The sequence below is a fragment of the Schistocerca piceifrons genome, chromosome 8 (assembly GCF_021461385.2).
Source record: "Schistocerca piceifrons isolate TAMUIC-IGC-003096 chromosome 8, iqSchPice1.1, whole genome shotgun sequence".
In the NCBI taxonomy this organism is placed as follows: domain Eukaryota; kingdom Metazoa; phylum Arthropoda; class Insecta; order Orthoptera; family Acrididae; genus Schistocerca; species Schistocerca piceifrons.
Window position 1 is genome coordinate 237,815,467 of NC_060145.1, and position 20,404 is coordinate 237,835,870.

Genomic DNA, 20,404 nt, shown 5'->3' on the forward strand with positions numbered 1-20,404 from the left:
GAAAGGAAGTGGGTTTTAAGGGAGAGGGTAAGGAGTCATTCCAATCCCGGGAGCGGAAAGACTTACCTTAGGGGGAAAAAAGGACAGGTATACACTCGCACACACGCACATATCCATCCACACATACAGACACAAGCAGACATATTTAAGGACAAAGAGTTTGGGCAGAGATGTCAGTCGAGGCAGAAGTGTAGAGGCAAAGAAGTTGTTGAAAGACAGGTGAGGTATGAGTAGCGGCAACTTGAAATTAGTGGAGATTGAGGCCTGGCGGATGACGAGAAGACTGAAGGGCAAGTTCCCATCTCCGGAGTTCAGATAGGTTGGTGTTGGTGGGAAGTATCCAGATAACCCGGACGGTGTAACACTGTGCCAAGATGTGCTGGCTGTGCACCAAGGGTTTTTTTTATTTTTTTATTTTATTTTTTATTTTCATTTTTTTTATTTTTATTTTTTTATTTTTATTTTTATTTTTATTTTTATTTTCATTTTCATTTCACCTCACCTCATGTTACACTTGCCACCTTCTAATGCCATGTCACCCTCACGACACCCCCACAACGACCCCATTAAGTTTTATTTACATTCCCTCCGCAAACATGCCTTCGCCCTAGCCAGATTACGCTCCCATATTCTATTTTCTCAGGCTTGTCTGACATTTGGCATCACCCCCAAAGGCCTCACACTTAAAGTTCCCATCTCTGGCTGTAACCCTTCTTTCCATCAGTCCCTATACCAGTTCCAATCTGAACAATCCATTGCCCTCACCCACCTAATCCTTCACCTACACATCAACTCAGCCAATGAACACACCCGTCAACTCCTATCCTTTATAAAAGTCCTTAATCTTTCCTCTCCCACATCCACACCGGCTGTTCAGAGCGTCCTCCTACAGGCCAACCGTAAATTAGAACAGCATGCCACCCTCCACCTCAAAAAACTATCCAATCTCCTGGTTTCCCACCTCCAGAAAGGCAACTCACTCACCCTTCACAACCTTTCCAGCAAACCTCAACCTCCTCTCATTGCACACAAACCCAGTCTCTCCCATCTACTCAATCTCCCACTTCCAGCTCCACTCCCTCCAAAACCTCAAAATTCCGATCAACACAATCTGGAACCACAACACCCTAATTCAGTAGTTAACCTTTCCTCCAAACCTCTCTCCCAATCCGAAACCTCTGTCCTATCCAAAGGCCTCACCTTCAGCCCCACTCCCAGATTCAACCAAACAGCTCTCGTCAAAGATTTACTGTCCTACACTCGTACTCTCTGCTGGAAGTATCACTTTGCCACGAAGAAAAATGATCCTAATCCTACTCCTAATGATCCGACTCCTCAAGACACCATCCAAATTGAACCCTGCTTGGAACAGTTCCGTCCTCCGTCACAGCGGGACCCACCTCCTCTTCCTCAAAATCACCCTCTCCAAACCTTCCAGGAATTTCTGACTTCCAGCCTTGCATCTCAATCCTTCTTAAAAAACCTTAATCCTACACCCAACATCACCACTGCTGAAGCCCAGGCTATCCGTGATCTGAAGGCTGACCGATCCATCGTCATTCTTCCGGCGGACAAGGGTTCCACGACCGTGGTACTTGATCGTCGGGAGTATGTGGCTGAGGGACTGCGTCAGCTTTCAGACGACACCACATACAAAGTTTGCCAAGGTAACCCCATTCCCGATGTCGAGGCGGAGCTTCAAGGAATCCTCAGAACCTTAGGCCCCCTGCAAAACCTTTCACCTGACTCCGTCAACCTCCTGACCCCACCGACACCCCACACCCCTCCCTTCTACCTTCTTCCTAAAATCCACAAACCCAATCATCCCGGCCGCCCCATTGTAGCTGGTTACCAAGCCCCCACAGAATGTATCTCTGCCTACGTAGATCAACACCTTCAACCCATTACATGCAGTCTCCCATCCTTCATCAAAGACACCAACCACTTCCTTGAACGCCCGGAATCCTTACCCAATCTGTTACCCCCGGAAACCATCCTTGTAACCATTGATGCCACGTCCTTATACACAAATATTCCGCATGTCCAGGGCCTCGCTGCGATGGAGCATTTCCTTTCACGCCGATCACCTACCACCCTACCTAAAACTTCTTTCCTCATTATCTTAGCCAGCTTCATCCTAACTCACAACTTCACTTTTGAAGGCCAGGCATACCAACAATTAAAGGGAACAGCCATGGGTACCAGGATGGCCCCCTCGTACGCCAACCTATTCATGGGTCGCTTAGAGGAAGCCTTCTTGGTTACCCAAGTCTGCCAACCCAAAGTTTGGTACAGATTTATTGATGACATTTTCATGATCTGGACTCACAGTGAAGAACAACTCCAGAATTTCCTCTCCAACCTCAACTCCTTTGGTTCCATCAGATTCACCTGGTCCTACTCCAAATCCCATGCCACTTTCCTTGACGTTGACCTCCACCTGTCCAATGGCCAACTTCACACGTCCGTCCACATCAAACCCACCAACAAGCAACAGTACCTCCATTATGACAGCTGCCACCCATTCCACATCAAACGGTCCCTTCCCTACAGCCTAGGTCTTCGTGGCAAACGAATCTGCTCCAGTCCGGAATCCCTGAACCATTACACCAACAACCTGACAACAGCTTTCGCATCCCGCTACTACCCTTCCGACCTGGTACAGAAGCAAATAACCAGAGCCACTTCCTCGTCCCCCCAAACCCAGAATCCCCCACAGAAGAACCACAAAAGTGCCCCACTTGTGACAGGATACTTTCCGGGACTGGACCAGACTCTGAATGTGGCTCTCCAGCAGGGATACGACTTCCTCAAATCCTGCCCTGAAATGAGATCCACCCTTCATGAAATCCTCCCCACTCCGCCAAGAGTGTCTTTCCGCCGTCCACCTAACCTTCGTAACCTGTTAGTTCATCCCTATGAAATCCCCAAACCACCTTCCCTACCCTCTGGCTCCTATCCTTGTAACCGCCCCCGATGCAAAACCTGCCCCATGCACCCTCCCACCACCACCTACTCCAGTCCTGTAACCCGGAAGGTGTACACAATCAAAGGCAGAGCCACGTGTGAAAGCACCCACGTGATTTACCAACTGACCTGCCTACACTGTGATGCATTCTATGTGGGAATGACCAGCAACAAACTGTCCATTCGCATGAATGGACACAGGCAGACAGTGTTTGTTGGTAATGAGGATCACCCTGTGGCTAAACATGCCTTGGTGCACAGCCAGCACATCTTGGCACAGTGTTACACCGTCCGGGTTATCTGGATACTTCCCACCAACACCAACCTATCCGAACTCCGGAGATGGGAACTTGCCCTTCAGTATATCCTCTCTTCTCGTCATCCGCCAGGCCTCAATCTCCGCTAATTTCAAGTTGCCGCTACTCATACCTCACCTGTCTTTCAACAACTTCTTTGCCTCTACACTTCTGCCTCGACTGACATCTCTGCCCAAACTCTTTGTCCTTAAATATGTCTGCTTGTGTCTGTATGTGTGGATGGATATGTGCGTGTGTGCGAGTGTATACCTGTCCTTTTTTTCCCCCTAAGGTAAGTCTTTCCGCTCCCGGGATTGGAATGACTCCTTACCCTCTCCCTTAAAACCCACTTCCTTTCGTCTTCCCCTCTCCTTCCCTCTTTCCTGATGAGGCAACAGTTTGTTGCGAAAGCTTGAATTTTGTGTGTATGTTTGTGCGTCTATCGACCTGCCAGCACTTTCGTTCGGTAAGTCACCTCATCTTTGTTTTTATATATAACTATTCATTACACAAATATATAAAAGTAAGGATACAGTATCCTGCACATTATCATCAATCTCTTCTCCTATATTTTGAGGTGACTTACTCTTACTACCTTTATAAACCTTACCCAGTTACTGAGCTTCGTCAGATGCTGTCTCTTAAGTGTTCTCCTCTGCATTATACTTGATGTGGCCAAGGGATCATAATGCCTTTATTTATTTATTGCTAATGTGTTATGCTGTTGTGGCTCTGTGGGGTAAGATCTGAAAGTTAGCTCATCACTGAACTGCTCTATAACTGTACCTTTCCCCTTCTTACTCTTTCCTCATCGACATGACAATGTTAACGTCCTGCATGTCCCCTGTTAAACTCCTAAAAAAATTCTTGTTTAGGTAATGCGTCTTCTCTGTAGTTCCATAGTAACCCCAAACATCTACAGTGTTTTGAGATATTCCCCAGAAAACTGCCATCCGTATGTATAACATAGTAAAATCATAGCGACACCAAGATACCATAACATAAAAACGTATAGTAATCTTAACATGCATTATCTCAAACATTAAACTTTTATATGGCATTATTAATTAAACCTAGATGAGGGGGAGACAAAATGTATCCAGATAAAGCACAAAGATACTTGGGATATCAAAAATACTTTGTAGAAAGGTACTAGGAAAGTTTTACGTTACGATGTAACACTAAGTTTCAGGAGGCTGGTTGTTGCTATGTTCTGAGAATACTTCATTCTTGCATTTTACCTGCTGTGCCAAGTCTGTGGGCACACTTGTTCACTAACAGGGATAGTTTGGAGTGCTTGCTATGGCATCATGGTCACAAAGTGAGAGTCGGGCAGTTTTGCAGTGCAACTTCGCGCATGGTTTAAACACAGACCACTGCTTTGAAGAAATGATTCTTGCACTCTGTGATGTGTGTTCACATCGTTCAACTATATTCAGGTGGTACAAAGAATTCCAAAGAGCAAACGTCCTTCTGGAGGACACTGAGCAGACAGGAAGGCCAAGATCATCAGTTATTGAGGAAAACATTGATGCTGTGAGGAAAATGCTAGATGAAGACAGGCAAGTGACCTTTAAGCAGATAGAGGATACCTTAGGCGTAAATGCACCAGCAATTTGTTTGATTCTGCTTGATCATTTGCAACTAAAGAAACTTTGTTGTCTCTGGGTCCTGCATAGACTAAAAGAAGAGAAGATGACACAACATGACTTGGTGCCAGGAGACATTAAAGAAGTGTTCTAAGGGACAATCTCAGTATGTGAATAACATCATGACAGGTGACGAGACTTGGCTGTACTATTATGATGTGCCGACTAAAACTCAAAACAAAGTTTGGGTAGCTGTTAGAAAATCCAGATCAGTAAAGAAGAAAAGACAGCTGTACAGTCACAGCTAAGTGGTACACTTAGCAGTTTCTGCCCTAAGTCATCCAATTTTTGAAGAACCTGTGACCGACGTCAAGAATGGACACTTGGTTCCTCCATCAAGACAACGCTCCAGATCACCGTACCAAAACACGCACTGAATATTTGCGGGATACAGGACTGAGACTTTTTGAGCGCCCTTCTTCCAGTCCAGATCTTGCTCCTTGTGGCTTTGCATTGTTCCTGTATGTGAAACTTACGCTGAAAGGAGTGCAGTTTTCAGGTGATAAGGACCTCCTGAGGGCTTGGGGCCTTACTCCCTACAGAAACTTGGAAGAAATGGTTTAGGGACTGGGTTTAGAGGATGGACAGGTGTATTCAGTGTGGTGGAAATTACTTCAAAAAAATTAGATGAACAAAGCTGTATTGCAAAACTTTCCTAGTACCCTTTGTATTTGTAGTTTGCAGGAAGCGGCTGTGACAGGGACATGTTTGCCTATCTTAATGTTAGTACTTAATTATATCTAAAAAGAAAGATGATGAAACTTACCAAACAAAAGCGCTGGCAGGTCGATAGACACACAAACAAACACAAACATACACACAAAATTCTAGCTTTCGCAACTAATGGTTGCCTCGTCAGGAAAGAGGGAAGGAGAAGGAAAGACAAAAGGATATGGGTTTTAAGGGAGAGGGTAAGGAGTCATTCCAATCCCGGGAGCGGAAAGACTTACCTTAGGGGGAAAAAAGGACAGGTATACACTCGCACACACACACATATCCATCCACACATACACAGACACAAGCAGACATTTGTAAAGGCAAAGAGTTTGGGCAGAGATGTCAGTCGGGGCGGATGTACAGAGGCAAAGATGAAGTTGAAAGACAGGTGGGGTATGAGCGGCGGCAAATTGAAATTAGAAATTAGCGGAGATTGAGGCCTGGCGGATAGCGAGAAGAAAGGATATGCTGAAGGGCAAGTTCCCATCTCCGGAGTTCTGACAGGTTGGTGTTAGTGGGAAGTATCCAGATAACCCGGACGGTGTAACACTGTGCCAAGATGTGCTGGCCGTGCACCAAGGCATGTTTAGCCACAGGGTGATCCTCATTACCAACAAACACTGTCTGCCTGTGTCCATTCATGCGAATGGACAGTTTGTTGCTGGTCATTCCCACATAGAACGCTTCACAGTGTAGGCAGGTCAGTTGGTAAATCACGTGGGTGCTTTCACACGTGGCTCTGCCTTTGATCGTGTACACCTTCCGGGTTACAGGACTGGAATAGGTGGTGGTGGGAGGGTGCATGGGACAGGTTTTACACCGGGGGCGGTTACAGGGGTAGGAGCCAGAGGGTAGGGAAGGTGGTTTGGGGATTTCATAGAGATGAACTAAGAGGTTGCGAAGGTTAGGTGGACGGCGGAAAGACACTCTTGGTGGAGTGGGGAGGATTTCATGAAGGATGGATCTCATACTTAATACTTAATTATATGTTCAGATAAACGTTCCATTTTATTCTAATTTGTAATTATCTCAATGCAGAATGTAGCATATTATTTTCATCTCAAAACATTCATGAATTTCCATGGCTTCTTATTACATATTATTTGCATGGTGATGCACGCGAGACACTGACAAATGGCATGTAAAGTAATATCTGCTGATGTTCCAATATACTCTTACTGAGATTACATTTGTGTGCATATTGCCAGAAAACATACTCGTGTTATAATGTATGCAGCTGTTTAAAAAGTTAGCCAAAGAAAGTTTCCTACTTCAGGAATATCAACCATGTTTAGTAGAATACTTAAGGGGCTCTACATTGAGCATAATGCTACACATGATAAATATGGCCATACTGCCATGGCTAACTATTCTGTCTTATTTACATGCAAAGATGCAGAAAACACCTGCAAGGTAGCATGTAACAGATCGTTACTGAAACGGTAGCTACCATATTTTTATCTATTATTGATGCGACAGTGAAAGAAGCGTAATTTAAACGAGATATTAAAATGAAAGAGGAGAGGCCATTATACGGAATAATTACAATAGACAGCTGGGGCCTCGCAGGCCTTGCTCGGCATAGTCCATACATATCACTCCTGAGGTGATTGGCACTTGAGTATCATTTCTGTGTGCCTGTGGTATTGTGGAAGAGCACCCAAGACATCAATCAAACCACATATCTTAGTTTGCTTAATATATCCTGAAGGCCATGTGACTTCAATTCCAAACCTAACTTTTCGTCGTCTTTTAATCTTCCATAAATATTTAAAGTTAATCTGTCATACCACAAACGTGTAGTTAAACTTGCACTGTATTTTTTGTAAGTAATTACCTTATTGACTGTTAACATTACATCATTTATACTTCGTTTCAAGAAAATATCCGTGCACGATGATATACAAGTGCCAGACACATCACAGACACCACCTGTCACTGGATAAACTGAAAGAACCATATGTTGTAGAGTGTTTCAGAGAGAGCAACAGGAAACGATTGACAAGAACAGAGGAAAGAAATACAGCAGAAGAAGAATGGGTAGCTTTGAGAGATAAAATAGTGAAGGCAACAGAGGATCAAGTAAGTAAAAAGATGAGGGCTGATAGAAATCCTTGGGCAACAGAAGAGATATTGAAATTAATTGATGAAGGAAGAAATATAAAAATGCAGTAAATGAAGTAGGCAAAAAGGAATACAAACGTCTCAAAAATGAGATCAACAGGAAGTGCAAAATGGCTAAGCAGGGATGGCTAGGGGACAAATGTACAGATGTGGAGGAATATATCACTTGGGCTAAGATAGATACTGCCTACAGGAAAATTAGAGACCTTTGGAGAAAAGAGAACCACTTATATGAATATCAAGAGCTCAGATGGAAAACCAGTTCTAAGCAAAGAAGGAAAAGCAGAAAGGTGGAAGGAGTTTATGAGAGGATCTATACAAGGGTGATTTACTTGAGGGCAATATCATGGAAATGGAAGAGGGTGTAGATGAAGATGAAATGGGAGATATGACACTATGAGAAGAATTTCACAGAGCACTGAAAGACCTAAGTCGAAACAAGGCCCCGAGAGTAGAAAACATTCCATCAGAATACTGATAGCCAGCCATGACAAAAATCTACCATCTGGTGAGCAAGATTTATCAGACAGGCAAAATACCCCCAGACTTTAAGAAGAATATAATAATTCCAGTCCCGAAGAAAGCAGGTGCTGACCAGTGTGAAAATTACCGGACAATCAGTACAATCAGTTTAATAAGCCACAGCTGCAAAATACTAACACACATCCTTTACAGTCGAATGGAAAAACTGATAGAAGCCGATCTCTGGGATGATCAGTTTGGATTCCGTATAAATGTTAGAACATGTGAGGCAATACTGACCCTACAACTTATCTTAGGAGATAGATTATGGAAAGACAATCCTATGTTTCTAGCATTTGTAGACTTAGGGAAGGCTTTTGACAATGTTGACTGGAATACTCTCTTTCAATTTCTAGGGCGGCAGGGTTCAAATACAGGGAGTGAAAGGCTATTTACAATCTTTACAGAAACCAGATGGCAGTTATAAGAGTCGAGGGGCATGAAAGGGAAGCAGTGATTGAAAAGGGAGTGAGACAGGATTGTAGCCTATCCTCCATGTTACTCAATCTCTATATTGAGCAAACAGTGAAGGAAACAAACGAAAAATATGGAGTAGGAATTAAAATCCATGGAGAAGAAATAAAAACTTTGAGGTTTGCCGATGACATTGTAATTTTGTCAGAGACAGCAAAGGACCTGGAAGAGCAGTTGAACAGAATGGACAATGTCTTGAAATGAGGATATAAGATGAACATCAACAAAAACGGAATGCAGTCGAATTAAATCGGGTGATGCTGAGGGAATTAGATTAGGAAATGAGACACTTAGATGAGTTTTGCTATTTAGGGGGAAAATAACTGATGATGGTCGAAGTAGAGGATATAAAATGTAGACTGGCAATGGCAAGGAAAACGTTTCTGAAGAAGAGAAACTTGTTAAGATGTATAGATTTAAGCGTCACGAAGTAGTTTCTGAAAGTATTTGTATGGAGTGAAGCCATGTATGGAAGTGAAACGTGGATGACAAATAGTACTGGAGGGCAGCATGGAGGGTAAAAATCATAGAGGGAGACCAAGAGATGAATACACTAAGCAGATTCAGAAGGATGTAGGTTGCAGAAGTTACTTGGAGATGAAGGAGGTTGTGCAGGATAGAGTAGTATGGAGAGCCACATCAAACCAGTGTCTCTGGACTGAATACAACAACAACAACAATGCAAAAATGTGTTATACAGTATGTGATCCAAATTATCTGGACACCACCAAAATCATACATTTTTCATATTTTCTGCCAGGTACTCCATATCAGCAACCTCAATAGTCATTAGACATCGTGAAAGAGCAGAATGGGGCGCTCCGCGGAACTCACGGACTTTGAACATGGTCAGGTGATTGAGTGTCACTTGTGTCATACGTCTGTACATGAGATTTCCACGCTCCTAAACATCGCTAGGTCCACTGTTTATGATGTGATAGTGAAGTGGAAATGTGAAGGGACACATACAGCACAAAAGCGTACAGGCCGACCTCGTCTGTTGACTGACAGAGACCCCAGACAGTTGAAGAGGGTCGTAATGTGTAATACGCAGATATCTATCCAGACCATAACACAGGAATTCCAAACTGCATCAGGATCCACTGAAAGTACTATGACACATGGGGAGGTGAAAAAAGTTGGATTTCATGGTCAAGCGGTTGCTCATAAGCCATACATCACACCAGTAAATTGCAAACAACGCCTCACTTGGTGTCAGGAGTGTAAATATTGGACGATTGAACAGTGGAAAAACGTGTGGAGTGACGCATCAGGATACATAATGCGGCGATCCGACGGCAGGGTGAGTGTATGGCGAATGCCCAGTGAACGTCATCTGCCAGCGTGTGTCATGCCAACCGTAAAATTTGGAGGTGGTGGTGCTACGGTGTGATCGTGTTTTTCATGGCACTGTCACAGCACAGGTCTACATTGATGTATTTAGCACCTTCTTGCTTCCCACTGTTAGAAGCAATTCGGGGATGGCGATAGCATCTTTCAACACGACCGAGCACCTGTTCATAATGCACGGCCTGTGGCGGAGTGGTTACACGACAATAACATCCCTGTAATGGACTGGCCTGCACGAAGTTCTGACTTGAATCCTATAGATCAGCTTCGGGATGTTTTGGAATGCCAACTTCATGCCGGGCCTCATCAACCGACATGAATACACAAGGTGTCCGGATACTTTTGATCACATGTGTACATTTGTTCCTCCACTTCAGGTGCAACTATATGTCAAAATTCAGTAGCTTTTCCCGAATAAGTTGATTAACTATAAGAGGCAGTCATCAAATGAAAACCAAACACCCGCCACAACAGGACCATGGGAGGGTCCATTCTAAAGTAATCACACCACTCCTTAAGAAATTATCCCACTGGGAAACGAGACAATCAATTCCTGTTTCATGGAATGTGCTTTGCTGCTGATGGATCCACAACAGCACCTTCTCTTGCACTTCCTCATCCGACTGAAACTAACATTCACACCTGCCCTTCTTCAGGTCGTCAAAGATGTGAAAACCACACGGAGCGAGATCGGGGCAATATGGAGGATGTTGCAGTGTTTCACAACCAAATCGTTGAAGTGTAATCTTCATCTGATTGAGAGTGTGGGGGTGGGCAATATTGTGCAACAGAATAATTCCCTCCAACAACATTCCTGGGCATTTTGGCTTTATGGTGCATTGTTTCTGCAAAGTGTCTTCACAGCACTGTGCATTTCTTATGGTTCCACCCTCGAGGAACTCAACATGCAAAGTGTCCCTGCAGTCAAAGAACAACTTGTGGGAACAGCTTTGAATTGTTTTAGTGATGGATATGCGTTAATGTTTCCACTGTTGGCTTTACCATTCACCCTCGGGCTGTTGTAATGCTGTCAGACAGAATCATCTTGTTGCACGATAACGTCCACCCCCACACTGCCAATCGAACGAAGGCTACGTCTCAGCGACTTGGTTGGGAAACATTGCAACATCCTCCATACAGCTTGGATCTCTCACGGTATGATTTCCACATCTTTGGTGACCTGAAGAAAGGCAGATGTTGGTTTCATTCGAACGAGAAAGTGCAGGAGTGGCTGCAGTTGTGGACTCATCACAGCCCGACCTTTTGACAAAACAGGAATTGATCATATCGGAGGGATAAATGTCTTGACATGTGTGGTGTGATTACTTTTGAATGGAACCATTCCATGGTCTTGTTATGGCGGATGTTTGGTTTTCATTTGGCTGCCCCTCATAGAATATCTGACAAAGGAGGTGCATCAATAGTTAAGTCGACATTTAATTGACTCTTTATTTCACCTGAATCGTTACCGCACTCTTCCAAAGTTGACAAAATGGACCATAGAAGTCTACCTTACATAAATGTGTGTCTTGTTTCAAAATATTTTGATTGACACTCATGTCTGAGGTTTGTTTTGATCCGATATTTAACTCATCAAAACAAGTAATTAATGGATTTATCACAAAATCAGATCGTACTGATACATCAAAATGTAACTCGTTACTATTTTTTAGGATAGTAGATTCTAATTCAGCTAATTGATCATTTATTTCCTTTCATGACTCTCTTGTGCTGGTTAAGTTTCTGATTTGTGAATTGTAACTCTGTATTTAATAACTCTTCTGATGGTTGTGCCACACTCGGCACCAGTTCGAGAACATTTTTGCACACAAGTAACTTATCATTTGGCACCCTCCACCTCCCCCCTTCTCTTGTGCACTCTTACCCATGTCAGTTTTTGCTGTTAACTGTGGAATGCACTGTATAATACACTTGCACTTCGGCACCCATGATGCCCCTCTCAGATTGGCATGCTGAGCACCACTACTAGTGTGATACATCCTGAGCAGAAATCTTATAGTTGTGGCACATCTGGCACCTCTCTCAGTGTGTCATCCCGACTTGGTTAACACTGGCATACACTTACAAAGTAGTCGGTTTAAATCTAATCTGCCTTTGGTAGTAGTGACTATCACTTTGCTTAATGAAGATGTAGTGAACGATTTTGGCACTTAAAATGACCTCATTTATCCCACAACACCGACCACAATCACAAAATGAAAAACATAAATTCAAGTTGGTTTTGGCACAGCTCACCGCAACACTACACTGATGGGTAGCTAGATCTCTGTGCTGTGTGAACTGCAGTGATGAAGGTAGGTCCATTGGCTGACACAGCTGCTGCTCGATGCTGTGGTGTAATTGTGGAACTGATGAGACACAATCATAGTCCTTCTGCAGTTCTGTCTGCCAACCCTCTTGATTCGCAGACTTTAGTAAATCCTTCTGTAATGTAAATGTTGTTGATTGAATTAACGATTATTTAACTCACCAATTCCTCTGATGTCTGTAAAGTCTTCTTAGACATAATTATGGAAGAGCTTTGCTGTAATACTTTGACTGCACTGCCAAGAACAACAATACTATTTGTCTGTAAATACTTCCTTCAAAACATTCTTCTTCACTTTCCAGTAAATGATAGAAATGATATTTTTGCCAGAAACAGTTACATTACTGGGGAGAGGGGAAAGAAGCACAGAAGAAAGCTGCACCAGATAAATATATTGTTAAAGAACTATGCATGATTAAAATAGTGGATTAAACTACCAACAACAGAAACAAACAAGTAGGTAATAAAATTAAAAAGATACGCTAATAATTAACGGATAACATACAGTTTGAATGTAAGAAAGTATATTTAACTGCTCTACAAAAAGATAAATTTACCTTTAATGTGATGGATGTAATTTGAAGTATGGCCTAATGTCTGTCACTGTCAGGCTTGTCACACACTCAGCTTTCTGAAGACTTTTGTCATATCTTGATTTAATGCCCACGATTGTTGAAAGTGAAGTTTTTCATCAGTAACTGGTAGTAAATGGCAGAACAAATGACGTTCGCAAGTCTGACAGTATCAGAATTTCTGCTGTAGCTTCAAGCCAAAATCTTGTGGTTTGAGCCACAGAACAATAACACAAATTCTTCCTGAGGTTTTGGTGAGGGACGTTTCATATATTGCATTTATATGGTAAAAAGGATTGTAAATTCAATTTAACAGATTATTATTTAGTTATGGTAGAAATACTTCAGGAATTTGTTTTCGAAGAATGTAATATACACATGGAGCAAAAAATTATCTACTACTTGTACAGAAACCAGACTGCAGTTCCAAGAGTTAAAGAAGATGGAAAGAGTTGAGAAGAGAGTGAGACAGGATTGTAGCTTATCGTCCTATGTAATTCGATCTGCACAGCAAAATGACTGTGGAGCAAACCCAGGGAGAAATGTGGGAAGGGAATTTGAAGTTCAGTGGTCAGAAATAAAAGCCCTAATGTATACTGATAAGATAACATTTGTTTTACTTAAAAAGATTAAAACATCTTCACACAAAAATTTGGAGGCATCATTTTTCAGCATACCCTCGTAAAACAAGGGTAATGGAATGGAGTTGAATTAGATCAGGTCATGCTAAGGGAACTGGATTAGGATTTTAGACACTAAAAGCAGAATATGAATCTTGTTATTTACGAAGTATAATAGGTGACAATGAAGGAAGTACCAAGGATATAAACATGAAGACTGAAAAAATAAGATTTGTTAATATAAAATATGTTAGGAAGTCTTGTTCGGAAGTGTGAAACATGGATTATAAGCAAGACAAGAAAAGAATAGAAGCTTTTCAAATGTGGTGATACTGAAGAATGCTGAAACTTATGTGGATAGATCAAATAACTACTGAATAAGCAGTTAATTACACTGGGGAAATAAGAACTTTGTGGCACAACTTGACTGGGATCATTTGATGAGACACATCCTGAAATGTAAAGGGATTGTCAGTTTAGTACTGGAGTGAAGTGTGGAAGGTAAAAACTGTAGAAGAAGACCAAGGCCACAGTGAGCAGGTTTAAATGGATGCAAATCACAATAGTTATGCAGAGATGCATGGAGAGCTGCATCAAACCCATCTTCGGAATGAAGACGACAATGACAACAACACAAATCAAGTGATGAAGTATGCATATGACAGTGTAATTTGAATGGACAGTTTGAACTGTAGAAGAAACTGACATTCAGAATATTTGAGAGACAAGAAGAGCATCACATTTATCAACTCTTAAGCGCTGTTTCAGAGCCCATTCTCCTCTCTCCTCAACAGCCATCGCGTTTCCTACATAAATGTGTTGAAATTTTATAATGTAAATTTGTGCTGGGACTGAAGTTCAGTGCACAATTCGCTCAAGTATACCTTCAAGCTTGGTACAATCGGTGGAATATGTTATACAGAGTTCTATGTATAAATGCACTAAACTTCTTAGCAGGCGAACACTGTGAACAAAACTGAGCAACTTGCTAAGTCACCAAACACAAAGTATTAACACACTGTTCACAAACTTCCCACACTATGTAAAAGCAACAGGGTGGCTGAAAACTGCAACAAATTAATTTGAACATTAACCTTAGTAGCCACTGTGACTGCAACATGAAAGAATCTGTAACCAATTACTATAATTATTTTTTTTTATTTCCTCCCCCTCCTCACAATATGTGACCCCCAATTTGAAAAGCCTTGCTTTAGTGCATACAGATAAATCTGGAAGTCTTTGTAGTATGAAAGAAATGTTAGATTTGAATTTTCCATCATCAGTGAGGCCATAATGAATTGCTAGACAAGGATCAGAATTCCCATCCATCCCTAGACAAATCCAGTGTTTTAACCACTTTGTTAGACTATTCACTCAGTTTGATAAGAGGCAGCAAATAAAGACTCTGCCATTACAATACTGTCATTTCTCCTTTCCAAATTGATAACAATAGCTCAATAAAACTTCTAATACTTTTATTCTCACACTACAGACTTCCATTGAAATTGTGATGGTAAATGCAGCCAGATATCAAAAGAAAATCTGAACTTGCAAAACAATGTTGAGTGACCGTATTAAAAGAAACTTTGAAGTTGCGAAAAAATATTCAGTGTCCATATCAAAACCTATGGAACACTGAACCTTGTTTCACAAACTTGAAGTTCCTTTTGATATCTGCTGATGGCAGTAGCTAAAATGGCATAATAAATAGAGAAATTTATTTAGTGATTATGACAGTTTTATTCACCTAACTGATCCAAGAGAACTAAAAAAACCTACATATTTTGCTACAAAAGTAACATAAAATATTTACATCTTTGTATCCTGAAGTGCGAAACGTAATGAGGCTTCTTTTCCATAGGGGCTTGAAGCATCAAAATACAAAAATACGTTTGACTGTTTCTATAAAATATGGAAGAATGAAGGCCCATTTGCGTAAGTATTTCCACTGATTTCCTGTGGTATAATATTAATATGTAAAAAATATCAGTTACTTACAATTTGTTTTTTGCCAATGCGTCGCAAAGGTTCTATAAAGGAACAGTTCCACGTCTGGGCAGAGTATGCTTGGATGTAGCAATTACATTCATGATTTACGACTCGTTCATGGAATTGTTTAACAAGATCTGGCCATGAAGACTGACATACATACTGTGAGTGACCAGCTCTCTTACCTTGCCAGGTTGGAGTTACTATTGTTTGAACAGCTGTGCTGTTAGAATGTTTTAAAATATGCATGTACTGTGGTTTCTTTATATATTGTTGAGTTTATTTTTGTTTATTTCTATAGTTTGTTTTTTGCAGATTAACAAAAGTTAAACGTATTTAATGCTGTGTTTTAACATTCCCTTTTTGTATTATACTTTTAATGTGTGTGAATTTTGTGCACAAAAATAACTTTCCCTTTTGTGGAAAATGTAAGTACAAAACAGCTAAGTGCAATACTATGTTCTCGATCTGGCTGCTGCAATGTGGAAAATGGAAGTGCTGAATTTTTAGTTATGCTAAGAAAGTTGCACAGAGTAAGTGGTATGTTGTGGCTGATTAATTTCACATAGCAGATAAGCCAGAAGCAGCTTCCAAGCTTGTTTCTCAGACTGACCTATAGAAATAAAAAGCTTGATATTCTTTAAACAGTCATTGAATTTATGGGCTGTGTGTTTTAATGGCTGACACATAGTGTAATAAATTGTACAAATCAGTAACTATTAATGAAGATACACAGAGCATAATTTATTGTGCTTCGTGGAACAAATTCAGAGTTTTTATTTTTATATTTTGTTTTGTGTATTGATTTCATTCATTGTATAGGGATCTAGTTTATACTAAACCCACACTTACCATTTTCAATATCTAAAATACAAACTTCTTGGCTAGAAAGTGCATTGTAGATAATGACTGTGGTACACCAATTTTGTGCAGTCTGCATAATTTCAACACCTGAACTGTGAGACTGATCATTTCTAACATCCTAGTACTTCATGGTAAGCGTTCAAATAATAAAATTACTCTCTCCACTCCCAACAATTAATCTGCACAGCATGAAATAATTTTGACAAACAAATCAAAAAGTATATTGTTGACCGTGCTAAATCCTTTTACAATTTCCATGGCATGTTGCATAAAATAATAATAAAATGTGTGACTCAAACAGCAGCTTTATAAAATTGTACATAGATTTAGGACACAAAATTCCTTCTATACTTTATATTAACATTACTGTACCATTGAACATTAAATATGGTTTGATACTGACTCTACAATTTGCGAAGCCAATACCATTTTATTTACTTAAATGTCACAAACTATGTTTGGCTGATTAACCTAAAGTTCATTTGTATTTCAAACATTAACTATTTACGGCACATTTATTGTCTGAACCAGTACCTATATCACATCAAATTAGCTATAGAAATCAGGTTATCATCTCAGTCTAGTCATGGATCGCTTAGTATTTTAAGAAAGTCCACGGAACTGTCAGCTATGTGGATGATAAGCCTAATGCTGCCACAGTGATTTACTGTAAATAGAAGATTCACCTGGTCACTTCCCTTAGTGTTGCATCTCACTGATAAATAACCCTACGCTTCAGTATATACCAAACTACCAATAAACAGCAGTACTTTTATATTGACAGTAGCCATGTGAAATAGCCACTCTCCTACAGCTTCAATACTAATTCACTACACGATTACAGTGGAAATCACAAATAATATGTTCCCTTTGCACTACTACTTCCCAAGTATAGTTTACAAGAAATTTCCAACAGGGTGGTAGCCACACCCTCCATACTAGTCTGACTTACTCATCTACAACTTAATAGTGGCACAATACAATATTGTTGCATCTTCTGCTATAGTCCACCCACCCTCTCTTTGTTGCTGTAAAATTTATGGTACGCACCTCCCTCTTGAACAACTTGCTCCGACCTCATCACTGGTAACTCTACAGATGCAGACAGATACCAGGTGACAATTTTATTCCTGTTGCATGCAAAGTTGGAAACTGCTCCACAACACAGGTTTGACTCTTGTCAGCTACCAGACCTTAGGTTACAGTAATCACCCTTTTTAGTATCTTAACTCCCCAACCTTTCCTCTGTTCTGTCAAAAATGAAGGTTCATAACATTTACTTTTTCTCTCTCAGAGTTTCAATTTACTCTCTGTCTATTTGTCTATTACTTTTAACTCAGCATTTTCACAGCTTCCACCATTGTTAGGTTTCCTACTGTACATCCTTTAAATTCCAATTTCTGGATGAGTGAGCAACATTTTATTGAATAATAAGCAACTCTGGGTGTGAAAACCATAATCTCTGTTACTGTTTGTGATCATGTTTCCTAATAGCTATCGCTGTTGTTGTCTTCAGTCCTGAGACTGGTTTGATGCAGCTCTCCATGCTACTCTATCCTGTGCAAGCTTCTTCATCTCCCAGTACTTACTGCAACCTACATCCTTCTGAATCTGCTTAGTGTATTCATCTTTCGGTCTCCCTCTATGATTTTTACCCTCCACGCTGCCCTCTAATGCCAAATTTGTGATTCCTTGATGCCTCATAACATGTCCTACCAACCGGTCCCTTCTTCTGGTCAAGTTGTGCCACAAACTCCTCTCCTCTTCAATTCTATTCAATACCTCCTCATTAGTTATGTGATGTACCCATCTAATCTTCAGCATTCTTCTGCAGCACCATATTTCGAAAGCTTCTATTCTCTTCTTGTCCAAACTATTTATCGTCCATGTTTCACTTCCATACATGGCTACACTCCATACAAATACTTTCAGAAACGACTTCCTGACACTTAAATCTATACTCGATATTAACAAATTTCTCTTCTTCAGAACCGCTTTCCTTGCCATTGCCAGTCTACATTTGATATCCTCTCTACTTCGACCATCATCAGTTATTTTGCTCCCCGAGTAGCAAAACTCCTTTACTACTTTAAGTATCTCATTTCCTAATCTAATTCCCTCAGCATCACCCGACTTAATTCAACTACATTCCATTATCCTCGTCTTGCTTTTATTAATGTTCATCTTATATCCTCCTTTCAAGACACTGTCCATTCCATTCAACTGCTCTTCCAAGTCCTTTGCTGTCTCTGACAGAATTACAATGTCATCGGCGAACCTCAACGTTTTTATTTCTTCTCCAAGGACTTTAATACCTACTCCGAATTTTTCTTTTGTTTCCTTTACTGCTTGCTCAATATACAGATTGAATAACATCGGGGAGAGGCTACAACCCTGTTTCACTCCCTTCCCAACCGCTGCTTCCCTTTCATGCCCCTCGACTCTTTATAACTGCCATCTGGTTTCTGTACAAATTGTAAATAGCCTGTCGCTTCCTCTATTTTACCCCTGCCACCTTTAGAATTTGAAAGAGAGTATTCCAGTCAACATTGTCAAAAGCTTTCTCTGAGTCTACAAATGCTAGAAATGTAGGTTTGCCTTTCCTTAATCTATTTTCTAAGATAAGTCGTAGGGTCAGTATTGCCTCACATGTTCCAATATTTCTGCGAAATCCAAACTGATCTTCGCCGAGGTCAGCTTCTACCAGTTTTTCCATTCATCTGTGAAGAATTCGCGTTTGTATTTTGCAACTGTGACTTATTAAACCGATAGTTTGGTTATTTTCACATCTATCAACCACTGCTTTCTTTGAGATTGGAATTATTAAATTATTCTTGAAGTCTGAGGGTATTTCGCCTGTCTCATACATCTTGTTCACCAGATGGTAGAGTTTTGTCAGGACTGGCTCTCCCAAGGCCGTCAGTAGTTCCAATGCAATGTTGTCTACTCCCGGGGCCTTGTTTCGACTCAGGTCTTTCAGTGCTCTGTCAAACTCTTCACGCAGTATCGTATCACCGATTTCATCTTCATCTACATCCTCTTCCATTTCCATAATATTGTCCTCAAGTACATCACCCTTGTATAGACCCTCTATATACTCCTTCCACTTTTCTGCTTTCCCTTCTTTGCTTAGAACTGGGTTTCCATCAATGCTCTTGATATTCATACAAGTAGCTCTCTTTTCTCCAAAGGTCTCTTTAATTTTCCTGTAGGCAGTATCTATCTTAAGCCTCTACATCCTTACATTTGTCCTCTAGCCATCCCTGCATAGCCATTTTGCACTTCCTGTCGATCTCATTTTTGAGACGTTTGTATTCCTTTTTGCCTGCTTCATTTACTGCATTTTTATATTTTCTCCTTTCATCAATTAAATTCAATCATTTTGTAAATAAGACATAGTTTCTCATTAAAGCAGTAGTTTCTTATCAATGTAACTACCATTTATTATATTGGAGATATACCACTTAGTCAGTTTCTTGATAAATGGGACCAAATTCTATGCTCTCCATCCCCCTCCTTGCCACCCCTCTCCCCATTGGTCAATGAATTTCTCCTTAGAGCACTTCATTAATGATCAAAAGTATAGTCTCTTAAGATATGCCAGTCACTAGAAAAGAGAAACAAACTAAAATTCAATTTGAAGAACAAATGTATGTCAAATGGAAAGTAGTAGGCCAATAAACACAAGATGACTGTTGAGGGGAAGCACGTTATTTGATTTTTCAAAATAACACTAAAGTTCTAAAAATGTATCATGTTGAACCACTGCATACATTGGTCCTGATTTCTTCCTACAGGGGTGTGTTTCTTTCTACAGCTCTTACAATCAACACCAATATACATGGAATATGTGCATTACTAATAGCAAAATAGACTCATACATTTTCTTTAAATGATGTTTTGAGCAATATTTCAGATGTACAAATTGGAA

The 20,404-nt window shown here is 40.7% G+C and overlaps 1 protein-coding gene across 1 annotated transcript in view; it reads left to right on the forward strand.

Annotated features, from left to right (window-relative positions):
* LOC124711132 (putative tricarboxylate transport protein, mitochondrial) overlaps positions 1–16,254 on the forward strand; it is a 39,090-nt gene extending 22,836 nt beyond the window's left edge. Inside the window, 2 exon segments of the mRNA XM_047241026.1 lie at positions 15,482–15,555; positions 15,648–16,254. Coding sequence (XP_047096982.1) covers positions 15,482–15,555; positions 15,648–15,756 — 183 coding nt within the window. The 3' untranslated portion in view covers positions 15,757–16,254.
* Positions 16,255–20,404: the final 4,150 nt, after the last annotated feature.